A 20,936-nucleotide genomic window follows, 5' to 3' on the forward strand; every position below is an offset into this window, starting at 1 on the left:
CAATGGAAAAGAGATATCCGTCCTCATGCACTTTTGACTTGAGGTAAAATTTGGATGAAAGATAATATGTAGGTATTAAATTTGCTCTGAATTGGAAATCTAGAGTAAAACTTAATTTTTTTTTTTCACCGAATTTGTTATTCCTTATCTCAATTTTTCTGTTGGAGTTGCTCTGTTAGAGTAAATGAGAAAAAACAGGTAATAAGATATCTGTAGGTTGAAAAGGAAATCTGTTTTCTGAATTTGTTTTCAAAGTACCACACAAATTTACAGGGAGAAAGAAGCCCAGGTTCCTTAGTCTTTCTTTTGCCTTCAAGCAAGAAGTGTGCATGAATAATACTAGTCAGATAATAAGCTGTCCTGACTTCTTAAGGAGATAATTCCCCAAGGCCCTCTTCCATAGTTGACTGCAAAAGTTCTTGTTATCAGACTACTCTTCCCAGTACTTGGAAGGATTACTTCCCAGTAATCTAAATGACAGAAGTATGACTGAAGTTTATCATTTCTCATTCTGTCCCTAGGGAATACAGAACAACTACCCATCTTCTGCATAATTACAGTGGTCTGTAATGCATGCAGTCTTAGAGGCCAGGCCTTCCTGAGATTAAAAAAGTGAAACCAAACAAAACACTATCCTTGGTGTTTCCCATTGCATGCTGATGTGCCTTTTTCCATTCAAACAATAGCAAAACACCATTGCATAGTGAAGGATAAGGGAGATTAGGGATGGTTAAGGACATTTAAATAAACTAAACATTAAGTAAACTGTGAATTCTTGTGTACATACACATGCAGAAGTCTACTTGGCTGCGGAAATAAATGCCCAGTCTTCCATTTCTCTGCCAAATTGATGTTTAAAATGAAAACGCATCTAATATAGCATACTAGAAAAACACAGGATTTTGGAGTAAGACCATCTAGGTTCTAACTTGACTCCTTCATAAAATTTTGCAAAAATGAACTTTTCTAAACCACATGTTTATAGTATATATAATATAGTTAATAAAATCTTTACAGACTTGTCTTAAAGATTAAATCAAATAATATATTTTAAGTATATCATGCACAAGATGCTAACCATTGGACATAGTTAACTAGTCCAGAGAATATCGGTTCTTTCCCTTTCATATTCAGTTTCTGGAACATTCTTTCATTTTTTTCCATTCTACTGAAACCTACAGAAATCACTTTAATGCTGAAGGAGGTAGTATGATGTATTGGAAAGACCTTGGGTTTTGGAGGCCTGAATTTAAACCACAATTGTGGCAAAGAATATTGTGTAAAACTTCAAGTCATTCAACTTCTTGGAATTTCCTTTTTCTTTTTGATAGAAGATAGATACTTTTAAGTCAAAGTGGGGGGGGGGTGTGACTAAGTAAAGTGATATATTCCTCTTTTCTAAACTTCATTCTCTCCACCACCCCATTCTACTTCCCACAGATCACACACTACTGAGTTTTTAGTAATCTTCTAATTTTAACTCTAGTATGTCCAGCTAGGGCGCTTGAACTGGCACCAAGCCACTAACATAAGAATTTGGGGACAGCAACTCAGGAAGCTGAGGCAGGAGGATCACAAGTTTGAGGCCAAGCCTCAGCAGCTTAGCAAGTCCTTCAGCAACTTAGTGTGACCCTGTCTCAAAATCAAAAAGAAAAAGGACTGGAGATACAGCTCAGTGGTAAAGCACCCCTGGGTTCAATCCCAGTACCAATAAATAAAGAGAAATAAATAATAAAGATTAAAAAAAGTATAATTTGGTGACCATTTTCAAAATAAATATTTCGTGGCCCCAAACTCAGACATATTCTGTTCAAATCTGTGGAGGGAGAGCCATATAATCTGTCTTTTAAAAACTTTTCTAGCCTGTTGCTCTTCACTCCTGTATGTGATCCCACACTGCATAGTACTTGGAAAACTAAATAAAATACTTTTATAGTTGTAAAAATGTTATATTTTCCTGTCCCTTGTGCCTGCATTAACTGTAGAGCAGAATCCCAAGTGGAAGAAAACCGCAGGTATCACACCATTTACAGAAGCCTCTTAATGTCGTCAGAAAGAATGACTGTCAAGTTGGGCCAAGTAAGATTTGAATAGTAGTCAGAAAAGCAAAAGGCCTTTGGCTATTCTACCACTGCACCAAGTCTCATTTTCCTGGAACTATAATAAGTTTTCAGTGAGACATCTTGGAAATAACCAGTCTGTTCTTTCACATGAAGTGTGGTTTGAAATATGTAAGACAATACAGCTTGAAGTTAGGCTATTGCTATTCAGAATGTGCTCTTAGTGTGCTCTACTGCAGTGCAAAGCTGGATGAATACTGTTTCTAATGGAAGGTTTCCACTGCATTTTTTTTTCCTTGAGCTGCTCTGTGAATTTTAACATTTGCATATGGAACAGGAAGATGCATTAAAATAGAAGTTTTGTTCTGTATTTTTAGTCAATTAAATGCATTTCAACCTCTGGTAGGAAGAAGAGTGTGTGGCATTGTTACCCTCCCCCAACTTTGAACACTAATATAAGACTGTAATAAATGACAATATTGAAATGTGAATGTAGTAACAATTTTCATAGCTACACCAATAATGAGATCTCAGGTCCTTTAAGAGTAGGAGAAAGGGAAACATCTATTGCTATGTCTGCTGTGCTGATGGCACAATTTCCTGAAAATGGAACTGATCTCAATCTTGTCTTTGTCAATGAGGATTTTGCAGACGTTTGGGATTCAAAATGTAGTCATGGTTTAAAGTAAGAAAATTGTACTCAATGGGAAAATTTCATTAAAGGCAATATTTTGGAAAAACAGTCTGAAGAAAACATAGAAATTGGGGGAAAAAAAAGTCTATAGAGTGCGTGTTTCAAAATTAACAGTTTATGTTGGCAGGAAGTTCCTGTACTCTTCCCTTTAATTATGAGAATATTTTCTCATTATACTGTTCTATTTAAAGCTTGCTATAATTGACTTACATATTAAAGAAAATAACAGTGACAAATACAGATTAGGATGCCTGTGTTTGTTTATGACAAAGTATATAGAGAACCTCTTTGAGCAATTTATCCAGTAAGTGATATGCTTAGTTGCTGGGAAAATTAAACATCTATCACAGGTATAAATGTATATGTGTGTATATATATATATATATATATATATATATATATATATATATCCTTTTCTTCCCTGCTGTAAGTCTAGAGTCCTAGCCATGTGAATGTACAGCTTGCCTTCTAGCTATTTTTTCCCCCCTCTGGTTCTTTTCCTTGCATAAAGCTAAGGCATAACTAAAGATATGTCACTGTATGTAGTACCTGACACATAACTGTCAGTGTCATCTCCCCTATAAATCATACTCTACTTTGCAGATTTAAGAGTAAAACAACCTAAATGAAACATGTGGCACTGATATGGAACACTTTAAGTGACCTATTTAAATAATAGAGCTGTTTGAGAACATGGACATGAAGGATTCTCTTTCTCTGAGCAGCTATAGCATGTTATGGTGTTTTCATGCAGATTTCCATTATAAAATCCTCAGTGATATCCTACTGTGAAATTGTTTTGTTCACTTCCAGGTTGAAGAAATGTGAGCATATAGAGTGTCTAAAAGTTCCTTTGTGCCAGTAGTCAGTACAGTCTCAGCAGAGAATATGACTGCTGTCACACATTTATTCTAAGAAGAACCACTTGTCTTGTGTCACAGCATCTTCCTGGGCATAGGTGGTTATCAGTGATGAACACTAATAGTGAATCAGGTGGATTTACTAAGAACAAACCAAATCAGACTAATGAGATTTCTTTTCTGGGAGGTGATTTAGAATTAACAGTTATCTGCTTTTTAGGACAGATTTCAAAAGTCTTTATGATATCCTTATCCAATGGCCAGAGGAAAGGACAGTATTTCAGATAAAATGATGACTAATGTGTTTATTCCAATTGAAGTAAGGTGATATTCAGATTAAAAAAAAAAAAAAAGAAAAATACAAAGCAAATAGTAACACAGGTACAATGCATATTTGAATGAGAAATTGAATTTGTTTCCTTCAAGTTTTTCTCGATTCTGAGATTGTGCGAAAGGCAAATGTAACCATTTTCCCCTTAAATAGGGAAACAGATTTCCAAATATTTGAATTTGAAAGATCTTGAACCAGAACTGAGGTCTCTGTGAGGCTTAAAGAGGTGGCAGAAATATGACCCTTCCTTGGCCTGAGCAATATATTTTAATCATGAAAATTACATTTTATCTATTTTAATGTAACAAGCAAAGAAATCAAAGCAAGCATATTCAAGGCTCTCAACAGTTCAGCTGGTCTGAGAAAATAATCGGTCATTTCCGTTCTTGCTTAGTGTTGCTTCCCTCTTGCCCTCCTTGTCTGATGAGAGGAAAAGGGAGATTCCCTCTGTGTGTCATATTCTAGAATCCTGTAGGAAATGCTGCAGCTGTCACATTGTGCAGCTACCATGTGAGGGACTAGAGTCTTTTGCCCAGTCGAATCCTGTGGGGCCAGTTGTCTCTTCTGGCCAGCATTCCATTCACTTTCAATCTCTATACCCCATGGGTACCAAGAACTTGGCCTGTTTTCTCTCCTTCTGGCCACAGCCATCTGCCCTTCCACCTGGGTTCCTTGCCTGCTGCACATTCACCGTACAGCCTCTCCTTTAGTTTTCTATGACTGAAAAGACCTTTAAATCCTTTGAAGTGTTTTCTAGTATTTCTGCCAACAAAACAGAGACATAGTTTTGTTTTTTTTTTTTTCTATGTCTCTTTGCTTTCGAGTTACAGAAAATAATTTATCCAGTTTACCTTTAGCAAAAAAGTGTGAATTATAAGACAGGTGTACCTTGAGAAATCAAGGATACTCAAGGGGCTCAAAGACAACATTAGAAAGCAAAAGAGAACTTGGGTAGCCATATTTTTGTGCCCTTCCCTATAGTCTCCTTATTGTTGTATTCTGTGTCTGTTACATCTGGTGATGTTTCACTGCTTAGGAATTAGATCACATTATTTTAAGCTAATAAGCCTCAGTCAGTTGCACATTCTCTGAAAATCCTGTTATGTATATAGAGTAGCTGGGGATGGGTCTCAAGGTATAAACTGGGCAACTTAGTGGATGGGAAGAGGGAGCAATTTTCAGAGAATGATTATTGCAGTAGTTGAATAACTCCCAATACAAGGATTAATAAAAATAGTAAAGCAACAGAATATAAAAATTTTAAAACAGTTAAATAATAGTTATTGTTTACCAAATTGTTATTTTGTTTTTCTCCAGAGTTCTTAGGATACTCTGATCATCTCATTTCAAATTTTATCTTAGCAACTGAGTCAACTACCAACTACAAACCCACCTTGAAAATAGTTTTACTCACTGCCCCTCCCTCCATTTTTTTGTTTTGTTTTGTTTTATTTCTGTTTTAGGTACTAGGGATTGAATCCAGGAGTGCTTAACCTCTAAGCCATATCCCCAGCCCTCTTTTTTATCTATTTGTTTTTACTTTGAGAAGGGGTCTTGCTGAGTTGTTTAGGGTCTCACTAAGTTGCTAAGGCTGGTCTTGGACTTGAAATCCTCAGTCTCAGGTTCCTAAGTTGCTGGGTTTACAGGAAAGTGCTGCCATGCCCAGCAACACCTCCCTCCCTACTGCATATATTTTTGTCTTGGAAAAACATCCATCTGACTGTCCCTGTGTCTCATAAAGTTAATGCACTAGAGTGGTTCCTTTTTATTCACTTTAAATTCTGAACCCTAGAATTTAGAAAGATAGTGAGAAAAAGTGATACTATTAAAAAGGATAACGATCCCTGCTTTAGTCTCTCATAAATGACAATAACCACTTTTAGAGGAAAAGCAGCAGAAATGTTCCATGCAATCAACATTCCAAAGGTTTCATTTTCAAAGTAAGAGGCACTGACCAGGAAAGTTGCTGTCTTCCAAGAAAACAAAATCTGGTTTTGAGAGTGTTTTTTTGATCTGTTTCATTTTAGATGCCTTCTTCCAGTGATTTTTTCACGACTCAAATGTGTGGGGGAAAAAAATGTATGAATTATTCCTTAATAGCGATTTTTTTTTTTTTTTAAGAATGTGAACTAGTTTGCTCATCAAATAATAAATGGCCTTTTACCCATGAAGGTGAAGTACGGTTCTCAAATATTCCTTGAATTAAAGAGGCATATTTAATCTAGGAGAGGCAAGCAGGTTTCCATTCAGAGCGATTAAATGATGTAGCTGCCCAGAATGTGACCTGGAGAAGACACCTGAGCCCCTTGTGACTGGAGGTGACTAGGATGCACATCCTTTTCATGGGTTTTCCTTCTGTAATCTGTTTTCTGAGATCCAGAGAGGAAAATCATATGACTACCTAGAAAGGACTGCTTCGTAATCACTTAGTACCTGTTAAAAGCATTAGAGTCAGGAGGTCCAAATATGTATTTTTGAAAAAATGAGAACTAAGATATATAGTATAAAAGTGTGTGTGTGTATGTGTATGTTATGAGGAAGGCAGAAGTAGAAAATAGAGGGGGAGATGAACTATGTTAATCAAGAGCTTTCAGGAAGACCAAATCATTCAATTAAAGTTGTTTCAGGATTTTACATTCAAGTCCAAGAAAAATTAGCACTAAGGAAAAATCTATAAGATTTCAGACATACCGGAGAGAAATGATACTGGACAAGTAAAACCTCAAGGAAGACTGTTGTCAAGATCTTTACAATCAAGGTAAAGACTATGGCAATACTCAAGAGAGACTATACTTAACTCTGCCAAAATTTTAATGCAGGAGAGTGCCTGATAGCTGGGACGAGAGGGAGAATGTCTGTATATGCAATGAGGCCATCTGTGTGTGTTCCATGAAGCTCACAGAAGTTAGCTCCTACTCTCCTGCTGAGACTGGGAGATAGGAGCTATATCTTTCTTAATGATTCCCTTTCAAAGGAATGGCTCCCAGGACCTTGAGAAGACATTCTGGGTTATAAAATTGACAAGAGTCTGGGAGAAATTTACATCTCAAAGGAAAAGAGAAAGAACTTAGCAGTGTCAAGTTTTCTAAAGTCAATGCTCTAAAAACAGTGAGGTCAGGGGCCTAGAGTCAGGCACAGACTTATCTGAAGTTTACTTAACCTTCTTGGCCAAATGTAAAATTAAATTTACTGTTGTGTGTAGTTCTGGATACACAGGCAGTAGTGTTTTGGAGAGGCTGGAAATGAGAGTAGAGGTTGAACTGGTCTTTGAAGAACCTTGTAAAGTAATTGGAAGGAAGAACATTTCTGTCCCAAGCAGCACAATGAGTTCAGACAGTTTGTACAGACTTAACACTGCATGTGGGAAACACCAGGAATTTATTTTTGTTCCTCAGTTTTAGATCATCTTCAATATCCTCCTCGCCTCCTTTCCTTACATCCCAGGATGCCAGTTCCTTTGTGCTGCTTAAGCTGCCAGTTCATATGCTGCCCACCTGCTTCCCGCCCTTCACAAGTGTGCAGTGGGACAGGCTACGGTGGTACTTTTGAGGCCTGCGAAGACAATCTTACTGGATTTGCTCTAGTAAGCATTGTCCTCCTAGTCACTTTAATGTCTAAGAGACCTAATAGAAAACAGAAACAAAGTTTTCCAGTCCTGGTCCACAGGTCCTGTCTGAAATGCTAACAGGAAATCCCACAATCTTTTTCCTTCAGGTTTTTATTTCAAAGCTAACCAGCCCTGACTATTCTTCAAACTATCTCCTACTTCCAAAATTAAAAGGTGAAGAACAGACCAAGCACTTCCTCACCAAGCCAAAGCAAAGCAATAGAGGGGAGCCACCCATACATGGAGCCAGCTAGTCTAGGGACATGCACATGAACTGACTGGAGACCCATGGGAGAATGGGATAAAGGATGAGGAAGACAAATGTCAGAGTACCTGCAGCCTGGAGCCTTGTTTCTGGAGTCAAACCTGATGACAGTTCAAGTCCTTTTACCTGCAATGTGAATGGACCCCTCTGACCCTCAGGTTCTTGATACTATTAATTAAAGTGAGGTGATGGGGTTCAGGGCATGTTACTCCAACATATTTTAAAATGAAGAAATTTGAGAAAACTGCAGAATCAGAAAGCTTACTCTCAGAACATCCCCTGCCCTTCTCCCCAGAAGAAAATCACAAGACCCTCATGTAAATGGTGCCCTGTGCCTGGAGGATCAGATTATCTTTGACACAGATCAAAAAGAAGAATCTGAAGAAACAGGCTTCTCTATGTTTGCTGTAGTTTATTACCACTGCCTCACACCTTTTTAATCTATTCTTCTCCAGGATTATCCATTTCTTCATAGGTAATACACAGTTAAACCTGTTTCTTTGACTATGATTTCTTTAGGGAAGCTCAGATGTCATGTGATATGTCTATTAAATAAGTGTGTATACTTTCCTTTAAATGTCTTTTGCAACAGAGACCTCCCCTGTGTACCTAAGGAAGTATGGAGGAGAAATATTTTTCTTCCCCTACAGAGAGAATCACAAATTATATTTTTGTCCTGAATTGTTACTTTGTCTTGACTTGTTGCTTAAATTGTAAAAAAAAAAATTGTAGAATTCAATGGCATAATTGCTGCTGGAAAATATTGTTTTAACCCATGCTGTTTCTTAAGAATGGTTTCTAGGGTGTCAGATCTGTCCCCAGCATATTTCTGAAAAATTTATGTGGGTCTTTTAAAGGGTATAAAGATTTCTTAGAGATACTAAGATAAACTAAGAGACATACAATAGCATGAGCTAAATATACCACAGGATTCACATTTTGAAAGCAAGAAGGAAAAAAAATATTCCTTGCTTTGCAGACCTGGGAGTTGTTAACGGCTAGTGCAGTAGATGGATTTGAGTGAGCAAATTGATTTGCGTGAAGAGCATTCCTTGTCTTGAGCTGCCTGCCTGACATTTTGAGAATACAGATTCAAGACAGATCTGTGACAGCTTCAGTTGTGGAGAATTCAGTAAGATTACATACGATTCACCGATGATGTAAAAAAAACAAAACATAGTGAAAAACAACCTGGTATTTGCGTGTAGAGGTCACTTGTGGATCTGAAAACATGTATGGAATTTCTGGCTAACTCAATGGATTTTTTATTTCAGTTGGCTCTGTGGATCTCCTGTACTCCCACATCACACCCCCCACAGCTTGTCACCACTGTTTGATGCTAGAAAAGAAATTGTAATGTGAAAAACAACACTGAGGCAATAATCTTCAAGCCAGTCAGCAGTACTGAAATGTGCTATTAGCAGTTGATTGTGCGCTAACAAATTCATTGGCTGTGCTCTTGCTGGAGAATCATCACTTCTGTCAGTCAAAGTGAACTTTCACATAGAATTTCCACTTTTTCCCTAAAAAAGACAAAAAAGGTTTTATTTTCCTTTCTGATGTCAGAGTGGATATTTATGCCAGGCATTCCCGGGGGGGAAGGTAACATATTAGAATCATGTGAAGAAAATTTTCAAAAATGTATTTTAGGCCTTATTGCCTTGAACTACGTTACTACACTCATTTGCCAATTATTGAGCATCTACTGTATCCAAGGGACCCATGCAGACAATAGTGGTAGACAGTTAAACAGGTGCCAAGGTCCTCATTGTCCTAAAGCTTAACTTTGTGAGGGGGAGTTAGAGTTAACCAAAAATTAACTGAATAGGATGATTTCAGATAGTTAATGGTGCTATAAAGAAGGCATGTTTCAATAGAAGATAACACATGGAGGAATTTTAACTTGGCTGGTTTGTGAAGTCTCCTAAATCTATCTGAATTATTTTTTTTTCCTCTGAATGTATGACCCTGACATCTGGTATTTAAGACTGATGTGAAGATTAAGAGTGTTAGCATTTTAGGGCTGGGGTTGTTGTTCACTGGTAGCGGCTCTTACCTAGCATACATGAGGCCCTGGGTTTGATCCTCAGCATCACATAAAAATAAAATAAAGGTATTGTGTCCACCTACAACTAAAACAATACACTTAAAAAATGTTAACAGTTTAATTGCCTGGATCATAATAAACACTCAATGAGAACAGAGTGTTCAATAAATGGTAGTTAATACTATAATGTTTTGTCACTTGGTTAGGATTAGAGATAATGTCTGAAATGATCCTCAGGATCTATCTAGAGTATAGGACTCTTTCCACTTCTTCCCAAAGGCAACAATTCTTTTAATTCAAGGATTAGTTGAGGATGACTAGAGACACTATGCAGTGAATATGTTTACTAAATAGTTCTACCAGTTTCCATTCAAGTGCCTTGCTCTGGCCTGCAGAAGCCTGTTTACCACTTTTCTGATCTGAAGAGTGACTTCTGATTGTTCTAAAAACCAGGAGATGTAGAGGGGTCTAAAACCAAAGGTTAAATTCCCCTCAAAAGGAATTCTAATAACAAGATTTCTGCCTTTTCATAGGGCAGTCTTTCCCTCTGATCTGTACACTCTTTTGTGTAAGAAATAATGTTGACCTTCTGCTCCCCAAATACCACCAATACAATCTGTTGAAACGGCTAAGCCAAGTGTGTTGCTTACTGTGGAGAGGGCCCACCTATCCAAGGCCACAGCAGGGTCTCAGAGGCTTCAGGGGAAGCTCAGAAGACCCTAACAGTTGGAAGTTTGGTTTAATGAAGTTCTGTGTCTTATCGTCCCCTGTTAAATGTTTAGGAAGGTCTTTTAATATGAGGGCTTGAACAAGATTGGTTATGGATCACGTGGTAACAGTTGGTAGAAACTGCATTGTGAGATTTTAAGAGAAGGCTAAGGAGAGCTACAGGTCATAAACTCTCTGTTTATGCTTCCTATTGAAGATTGGATAAGTCTTGAGGATGATTTTCTATAATCAATAGTCAGTTACTTGCCTGCATATGACTCTCCTAAAATAGTTAATTTACACTAATGAGGATGGTAAGTAATATGAATAGTAAACTGGGTAGAGAATAGGTAGTGTCAGGTCTCATTGGGAATTAACACTGCATGGACCCATTATCAGTGAAATGACATTAAAAGGCAAGTGGGGTCACTCCATAGACGGCAACCATGCATTTTAGTCCTGGCTAATAGAGGAACAGTCTGAAGTTCTTATGAAAGAAGGAAGTTCCTTCATCCTTAGTTCAAAACTGCAGCATACCTTTCCTCCATTGTTATTTTACATTCTGTGAGTCAGTGGTGTTCTTCTGTCATTTGGGAAAACTGAACTTCAACACCAGGAACAAACATTTAATGTATTGTAAAATACTGTGCTTTGGGTTTCAATTTATTTAAGAGTATCAGCATTTTTTATGTACTTTAATTGGGGAAAAGATCTAGTTTAATTAAAAGGGTTAATGGCCTATGGGAAAAGAGTCATGATGATACCCCTTCTGGGAGACAGGAACTTGAACACAGGTTTCCTGACCCTGGATGTGGACGCCTCAGCTGAGTCTGTATCCCAGATGATGGGCACACACCCCTGAGCTCCCAGCTCTTGATTGCTGATCTTTTTCTTTTCTCTTAGGGAGAATGAGTACCATAGACATAGACTTTGCCTTTACCACTTCTGGATTTGTGCATTTGATTTGGAATCTCTCTATGAGACAGGGATCAGCACATGATTGTTACAAGAGAACTGAATAGTCACAGCTACCAACAGACTTGTTTTTCTAGCCAAAGTAGGAAAGTAACTGTTTATGGCCCTGATGTTGTAAATGAAGAAACTAGTCTTTCATTATAATAGCAGTGTGATACTTGAAGACTTTCTAAAGAGAGATCAGCCACTTTGGGCCTAATTTTCATAAAGTATTTTTCTAATTATTAGTTGATAATTACAGTGAGTTGATCAAACTGTACATCTGTCACCAGGTTAGTTTCTAGGAGTAGCACATGTATATATTAGATATTAATGCAGGTCTTCCTAATGCTGACATCCTGAATTCCATGTTGCTTTCATTCTTTGTTGTGTAATTTTGAGTGGGGATCCCATAAATTTTTAGTACTAGTGTGATTGGTAGACCGTGGCTTACTTATGGAGTCACATATACAGACTCTTCAACTTACATCTGATGTATTAGAGTTGTCCTATGTGCTTTAAGATAAGTTAAGAAATTGTCTGACATCCTTCCATTTATGTTAGAATGTATTTTCCCTTCAGTTCTTTACTATTTCCAAATTTGTAAATATTAGCATGTATTTATAGTCTAAATCAGATTCTGAATAGTAATAGAAAAGCCATTTGAAAGGGATAATTACAGCAGGGCCAAAGTGTTGGGTAATGACTTAATGGAAGGCTAATTGGTGAGCAATTCTGTTGGTGACAAGTAACATATCAACTCACAGATAAGGTGCCGAGAAAGATGCAGGGCAACTGACCCAATGACCTCTGTAACTGCAGACTGTGTCCAATTGGGGTCTTTGTTCAGCCAAGCTGGTTATTTGTTATTATGTAGTCAAAAATGAAACTATTATTGCATGTAATTTTGCTTTTTGGTTAATGTAACCAATTGTGGTTAATAAGGTTTAAGTGTGTCATCATATACATAGACCTTGTTTCTTCCAGAAATGACAAAGGATTATTCATGTAAATGGACTTCATTTCATTAAGTGTCAAATAAATATATTTTAGGATCAATGTGCAATAGCAGACAGTGTGTACTGGGATATACAGACAGACTTTATGGAATAAACTGACAATTTTTCCGAAAACCCTTTGGTTATAAGAATTACAGGATATTTTTTTCCAAAGAAGAAACAAAATGTTATATGTGCTTATTTTATAACCACTAGCTAAATGATAAACATTGAATGAATTTATACAGTTTTCAAAAACTGTTGGCATTTGTCTTCCAGGAAACAGTCATTCTAAATAACGGATATTAAATCAAAGTAAATGTCCTGCAACTAGTGTTGATCATTTGTATAACAGAAATAGAGGGAATTTAGTGATGACAGAATGTGCACACATACACACCCATGGGTAACACTGTCACTTTTTGACAGTGGCCTTTTGCTTGGCTTGATTCTGGTGGGGGATAGGAAAAGCTTAAACAAAACTAATTAACTGGAGGCCTAGTCATGAATGGGGCAATTAATTTGATTTCTACAAGTGGCTTGCTAATAAATGGAGATAGGAAAATCTAGTTATGGCTGGAAATTTCATATTCCTTCAACAATATAGCTGTGTCACATTCATGACACATGCTGATGTATGGAGATAAATTGCCTGTCACTTAGTGTGGAAGATACTGCTTAAGTTGTACATTAGATGCATATTAAGTTGTGCAGAAGCCCACATTTAGTCTGTCTGCTTCCTCTAGGTAATATAGCTCATTCATAATGTCATTTTCTTGGATGTGCTGAAGTGGCTAAATGAGCATAGAAGTTATTTATACATTAGCATGGTATGTAGGACATCACTGTTTTCCACTTTGCAGAGGGGCAGAGGCGAAGTTGACAGGATTGAATTTATACAGACTCTAAGAAGCTACTTCAGTTCTAATTAGCATTTCTTCCTGAATCTGGAAGGAGGGGAGGGTAAAAGTTACACATCTGAGGCAAAGGCATCTTCTCCTCTGACAACTTGCTGATAAAATTGGGTGGGCTAGCCTGACAAACATGGTATACTTCCAAGTTTCCTCTCTTTACAAAGAATCCAAAAGTCATTTTAAGATACACTCTCAGATCATTCACATGCAATTTCTATACAGTTAATCATTTTTTATGAACCCCCATTTCTTTATGTATTTTAAAAAAATATTTTAAGATAGTTTTTAGATGTTTTTAATGATTTCTAATTGACATATAACATTTATATATATTAATGAGGTGCTTGCAGCTTATTTAAAGTAAGAAGCCCTTTCATTGCTGGTATCTCCTCTTTGGTGGATAACTATTTGTCCACACACAGCTTAACTTGAGTTGCACAAGGCACAGTACAGAATGATAAGGGCATTCTAAGTATGTAATTGAAATTGGTCTTTCAGGCAAAACCATGATTTGCTCTTCCTCGAGGCCCTCAGCATGAGCTACTTTTCATTGTCATAATCTCTCTGTGCCATCTGGACCTCTATAAAGATGTTGGTCTCAGCGGTGAAATGAAAGACAAAGGGGGACACTAAATAAAACTTACATAGTGAGAGAAAATTGTTATTGTTGATACTAATCATATCTTTTGAGCTTTTCACCTGAGGATATTAAAAAATTCTTCCAGAATCAATCTTGGTTTCAAAGTTTGGGGATTGATGGCAAAATTGCTACTCTACGTGTTTAAACAGTTTGACAAGGAACAAATGATGAAATATGAGGTGGAGATGCACTTTTTTTTTTTTTAACTCATTCATATAACAAGCATTGGTTCTTCTTATGGAGAGATAGTGATCTATGTAATGAGGGTATATAATTTATCATTTAATCAGAGACATAAATAAGGACAAAGGAGGAGCTATTAATAGTTATCCTGGGATAAGAGAGGTATAAACTAGGACCATCCTGGAAAGGTCCAAAAACAGTCATCTTCTGTCTTGGCTATGAAAACATGACACAAGGATTTGAAACTTATAATACTCCCAAACATACATTCTTTAAGTCTTTACTCAAATGTTAAATTCAGGTTAAAATTGGGCAGCCTTCCCTTACCACCTTAGGTAAAATTACAACAATCCTCTGAGCCCTCAACCTTACTCCCTACTTTATTTTTCTTCCTAGTATTTTCATCTTCCAGTATATCATATACAATTTATTTATCTTCTCTCTGAATAATAGGATTTTTACATGTTTCCGACATTGCAGTATTGTTAACATAAACAGATCAGTGTCTAACGCACAGTAACTGCTAAATGAATACTTGCTGAATGGATGGATTATTTATCCATTACGGGTCAGTTTTGCATCAGGCATGGTGCTAGATGTGAAAGATACAAAGAGATACAATGATCTTTCAAGTGATACAGAAAAAGAGATGTTTTATGGTGCCTCTCTGCATTAGTACGATTGTTACCTTAGGAGTTTAAAATTCAGACTTACAATAAATAATATTACATAACTAAAGAACTGATACTTTCAATATAGTCTCATTTTCTTAATTTTTTTTTTTGCGGTGCTGGGGTTAAGTTTTTTTAATAAAATTTTAATACCATTTACATGTTAAAGCACTTTGCATATAATAACAGGGAATAAATTTATAAAGATCAAATGTAAGTTAATAAGTCACAAAATTTATCGTGAAGGTTGGAAAAAACTTCAGAAACTGGAACATGGCTTCCTAGAAAGAATCAAAACAGCAGAGTACTAATTTATTTTCAATATTAACAAAGTCTGTATAAATAAAATAGCTTAAAGGCATTAACATCTGATGAGTCTTTTAAAATTGTGAAATTTTTCCATGTGTCATTCTCCAAGGGGAAAAAAGAGAACCCAAATCTGAATTTAAAAAAACCTAGACTCTTGTTCCTGCATCCCTGCCGAGAGAATTGTGTCATCTTGGGCAACAAGACACTTTATTTTTGGCTCAGCTCTTTTGTTTAAGGGACCATAAATTTTCTAAGTTCCTTGTGTTAGTTTCCTAGGACTACAGTATCAAAGGACCCCAAAGTAGGTGGTTTAAAACAGTGAACATTTATTGTTTCATAGTTCTGGAGGCTGGACTGAAATTTCAAATCTGAAATCAGGGTATTATTAGGGCCATCCTCTCTCTGATGGCTCCAGTGGCCAATCCTTCTTGCCCCTTCTTTCTGGCATTTGCTGGCAGTCCTTGGAACTCTTAGGCTCATGGAGGCCTCACTCTGGTCATGGTTATCTTTCCTGAGCATCTGCACATTATCTTCCCTCTGTGCACATCTGTCTCATGTCAATTTTCACCTTTTCCTAAGAATAGCAGTCATATTAAATTAAGGCCTAACTGAGCGTTAGGATTATGACATACATTTTGAGGGCAGACACGAATGAACCTGTAACAATCTGTTTGGGTTCTACATGGTTATAATTCTGAGTAATATCAAGGAGAATTGATTATAATTTTTTTAAACATTGGTTTGCAATATCTTCAAGATATTACTTAGAAATGTCTTTGGTCTTTTAATCTCATTATTTAAATACAAAGAACTTATAAGTACATCACAGGAAAGAGAATGATTTTTACATTATCTATTTTTTCCCATTGTTTATAGAGGTTTTCAGAGTGATGCCTAAACTATCATTATTGTAAAGAAACATGATTTGGAAGACTAAAATTGGATTTGAGCATTGGTATGGATCTAGGCAGTTTGTAGAAGACAATGAAATGTTTTATAAAATTTGAGCAACTGTTAGTTTAGCTATTTGTTCTCTGCTCCTACTTAAGGGTAATGTAGACTGAGGTAATTTTTAGTTGTGTTTTACTCAGGCAATGATATCATGAAACCTGCAATGTAGAACATTGGAAGATTAGTAATGTATTAGAAAACTGAATTAATGCCCAAGTATAGAAATCAGTTTACTGTGAATCACCATGAATTCATATTTAGAAATTTCTAAGTATATTTTTGAAATGAATTTCTTTGCAAAATTTCTGTATTTTCTATAAAATAGAATTATTTATTTTTATAACTAATACTGCATTTTTATGAATATCAAGTATATTCAATTCTTTTAAAACTTATTCTATCTCCTGGGTTCAGGTAAAACTATTACTGGTTTCACAAATATTATTACACATACCTGAAATGCAATACAGAGTTTTCTTTCCTTTTGTTGGCTGTTATAGTTACTAGAGAGAATGTTAAATAGTATTAATTTAATTTTATACAACTATAGAAATTAGCAAATTGCTAGTAAAATCCATGCAGTGTGTTACATTAGGAAACATCCATATTAATTTGTTTTTTCCTAATAACTGTAATACTTTAGAATATTAGTTCAACAAGATTCAATTTCATTTCAGAAAACGTCTAGTCAAAAGTTGTGCAGTCTGTTGGCACCTTTGATATTTCTTCTGAAGCTGAGAAACCAGCTGACATAAATGTACTGAAGCCTCCCCTGGTCATAGTTAATGTGTTTTTCTCTGAATGGCCAGTTAATCTGATGTGTAATGGGACAAGTTGTTAATAGAAGAATGCTGTTGGAATCATGTTACTATAAATGCTTATGTATTACTGACTTAATTGACTTTCCTTTCATTGGTAATAAACTTCAGAAGAGCATGTATTTTGATAATGTATGAATGTCCTAATCAAAAATCATTCCACAATCTTATATTCTTAAATAGTTATTTTACATGTTTTATTTTTGTTTGCCTATTATGGTTGTTCTCATTTACCATTTAGAAAAATGTTACACCTAAGAATCAGTTGTTTTGATGGTTCTATGTATTGTTCTTTCATTAGGGATCTATCTTATTCTCTGAAATCTCCAGGTCTTTGAGTAGGAGTAGCAGGAAGAAGGGTAAGGGGAAAAATGTCAAACTGAAAATCATATGAGCCAAGAGAACGGTTTTATGGTCCTATGTTTCGTCCAGCCCATCAGTGAAGATCAGTTACAGAGGCTTAGTCTCAACATATGTCATTCAATAAAGCATTTGTTTTATAGTTAATGCATATCCTTTCATCAACATATTTTCCTTTTCAATGCTGCTGAAATAAATCTTTGATCAACAGATCATTCAGAACATATTTATAAAGCTTCCTACCATATGCCTAGCACGTGACCAGGAATGTGATAAATTCACCTAAGTATAGAAGTAGTGCAGTATTTTTGGTGTTTTCATGCAGTTGATTTCATTTTTCCTTACATATTATTTATTTAATATTGTTGTCTTCAGTCTTTGTTTTTCCTCTTTTGTTTTTCATTTATTTTTATTTTGCAGTGCTGGGGGTCCAACACAGAACCTTGCACATTTAAGATAAGTGCTCTACTACTGAGACACATCTCTAGCCTGCTTTCCCTCTGTTGTGAATGAGAAAACAAAATTAGATAACACTGTTAGAAAAGTGTGAGCCCATCTTTTTTTAAAAAATTATTATTTTTTTAAAGACTGCATTTTGATTCATTGTATGCAAACTGGGTACATCATTTCATTTCTGTGGTTGTACACGATGTAGATTCATACCATTTGTGTAATCATACATGTATGTAGGGTAATGATGTGTGTCTCATTCCCCAATTTTTCATACCCCCTACCTTATTTCCTTCTACATAATCTTATAGCAATATAAGTTTAGATTTAAAGTATGAAGTCATCACTGATTAAAAATAAAACACTGAAGTGGAAGTATTTGAGTTCAAACATTAGGTCACTTAACATTGTAGGCTAAATTTATGGATTTGTAAAAAATAATACCTAATAAGTGACCTTCTGATAAGGTTTATGGAGCTTGGAAGAACTATATTTTCAATATTCAACGTTTGTTCTAAATATAGTTGTTTACTGTTTTCATAGACACATATACATTTTCCCAAAGTTTATAATTTCAAAAGTTTTTAATATGCTGAACACATGACAATGTAAATAAACTCAAAGATATTTTTGGAAAAGTAAAAATCTGACCCAATCTCAGCATTGTGGGATAGTATATTACATAAAAGTAATTATTCACATGTATTCAACAAAATACTGTTGGAAATATGAATTAGTCTTTAGAAGTAGAATAAATACTTTATCATATTTATGAAAAATAGTCCATTAGTCTTTAGAAGTAGAATAAATGCTTTATCATATTTATGAAAAATTTTTCACAAAAAGGAAAGAGCACTTTTTGAAGTCCTTATCAAATAAGGTAACCATAAATGAGGTAATCTTCAGAGTTGGAGGAAGGCATGTTCATGATTATTTTGTGTTATTGAATTTGAAGAGCAGCTAGCTAATCGAACAAAATTAGTTATAAATATTTATAATCTCCACTTATTTTTTTAATTTCCTGAAATATTTAGTTAATATTAGGTGAAATATTATTCAATAGTAAAGTTCTCATCAAGCTACAAACTTTTCCATGCTGATTAAGATACAACTGTCAAAATCTGAGTTGAATGAACAATGTATTATTAAGCTCTGCATAATAAAAATCTCTCAAATGCTACTTCTCATCCATCATGAATATATTCAGTGTCTTACAAAATATCTGGCCTGTTGTAAATATTCATATATGTTGACTAAAGATTTCTCCAATTTATAGACATAAGTAATAAATTATACATTTGTTGCACAATTCATATGTTACATAATTATGTATGATAAGTTTTAATATAAATTGTATTTGTAAGTAAATGATTTGTTTTAATATATCAACTGATTATGTATGGAACTATTAATTTTTAATGAATATATAAATTAGAATCACACAAATATCAAACATAAATCACATTTAAACACATATTTCTTAGCTTTCTATATAAATATATAGGATATCACAAATGTTATTGAATCATCAAAACCACTGATCCTATCCCAAAAGCCACAAAAAACCCAAATACGATCTTACATCATCTCAGTTATGATATTTTCAAACTCCTCTTTAGGATATGTTACCTGGCAAATATAGTTATCAAATTACAATGATAGCTATTTGAAATACGGACTGACCCAGAGTATCTATTTTGTTCTAGAAGGATTTAGATTTTTACTCTCAGGAGAGTAATTAGAGTGAAGAACTATGAACCGGATGAAAACTGAGAGCCTTCATGCAAAAATGGCACGCAGAAATGTTTAGTTTGACTGGAATAGTGATCTCTTTTTTCTTTTGCTTTGTTTCTTTTCTACTTTCACATTTTAGGATCATTTAGTGGAACATGCCCTCGCCCCTTTGCTGTGGCCCTGCCCTTGCTACCTCGCTCTGAAGCCCTGATTGGACAGATCAGAAAGAGCCACCATATTCATGTATTAACCACACTTTTTTTGTAGACTCAAGTGTGCCAGAGAAGGAAGCAAGGTGAACTTGTTTCCTTTCTCTTCATGTGTTTCTTAGGTAGCATAGAGTTTTTATCCCAGTGGCCAGCCACAGTCATCCCTCAAACAAATAAAGCATACACCTGTACCAGGCTCCTGTTAGATTAGGAGCACATGCCCAAGAGTAGGTGGCATGGTTCCTACCATTCCAGGTTTACGTTTTGTTTGAAATGAAACAGAAAGGAACAAACCATGAAAAGTATATGAAGAAATTAATATTAAAAGTGGGAAGTACTTGAAGAGGAAAGAAAAAATGTATGTATATATAATTGTTAAGCATAGCACTTAAAGAGCTCCTTGTATACGTGTAGAGGTAAAGTCAGCATCAACATAATCTAGTGAAGTGTACAGTACTATAGTGGTGGGAGGCCTGAGGAGAGATTAATGTGGACTAAAGTCTCTTGTGTCATGAAGGATGTTGTGCTTGAAATCGAACAAAAGAGGATAAATATTCATATGCTCTAAGGAAAGAAGGTATTATTAAACCTGGTGCCAGCAGTAAAAAGTAAGAATGAATTACCTGGCAAACAGACCTCTGTCTTGATAGGTATCCACAAGGTAAAAAGAATTACCTTCCTTCTAGCTGTCAGATTGACATCAACCATTGGGGAAAGGCTGTGAATCCTGTAAATGATGATTCTTAATAGATGTAGTAGCTATAGTGATGGGGACATTTAGATCTGTCTGTAAAAGCACAATGGAAAATGCACTGTACCCATTTTGCAAATAAAGAAAATGAACTTCAAGGAGATGAGATTACTTGTTCAGTTAAAAATGTCGGGAGGACTGCCTGGGTTTGAACTTTTTCTCGTCTGATTCAGAACGTATTTCTGCCCCCAATCATTATATTATCTTACCCTTAGAAAAATGCTCATCCAGTAAAATCTTGTAGAGGGGTAAAATGGTCTCTTTTGTTATGATTCTCTAGAATATTTGGTTGGATGACTAAGTCTTGTTGATTCCTGAGGACTGTCATATACTGTTCATTGGTTCATTTATCAATTACAGAAAGCTAGCAACTACTAAGGAACTGATTCTCTGGGTATCAGTAGTAACTGGAGTGGATTTCT

The 20,936-nt window shown here is 35.5% G+C and overlaps 1 protein-coding gene across 35 annotated transcripts in view; it reads left to right on the forward strand.

Moving 5' to 3' along the window:
- Window positions 1-20,936, forward strand: part of Nrxn1 (neurexin 1) — a 1,060,789-nt gene that overhangs the window by 175,517 nt on the left and 864,336 nt on the right. The window contains exon 6 of one of the 35 annotated variants that reach the window (XM_047522030.1): window positions 7,660-7,826. The exons of the other annotated variants lie outside the window; for them this stretch is intronic. Coding sequence (XP_047377986.1) covers window positions 7,660-7,688 — 29 coding nt within the window. The 3' untranslated portion in view covers window positions 7,689-7,826. Of the gene's footprint in view, window positions 1-7,659; window positions 7,827-20,936 lie in introns of those variants that run through there. 35 annotated transcript variants of the gene reach the window in all.

The sequence above is a fragment of the Sciurus carolinensis genome, chromosome 13, assembly GCF_902686445.1.
Source record: "Sciurus carolinensis chromosome 13, mSciCar1.2, whole genome shotgun sequence".
Classification (NCBI taxonomy): domain Eukaryota; kingdom Metazoa; phylum Chordata; class Mammalia; order Rodentia; family Sciuridae; genus Sciurus; species Sciurus carolinensis.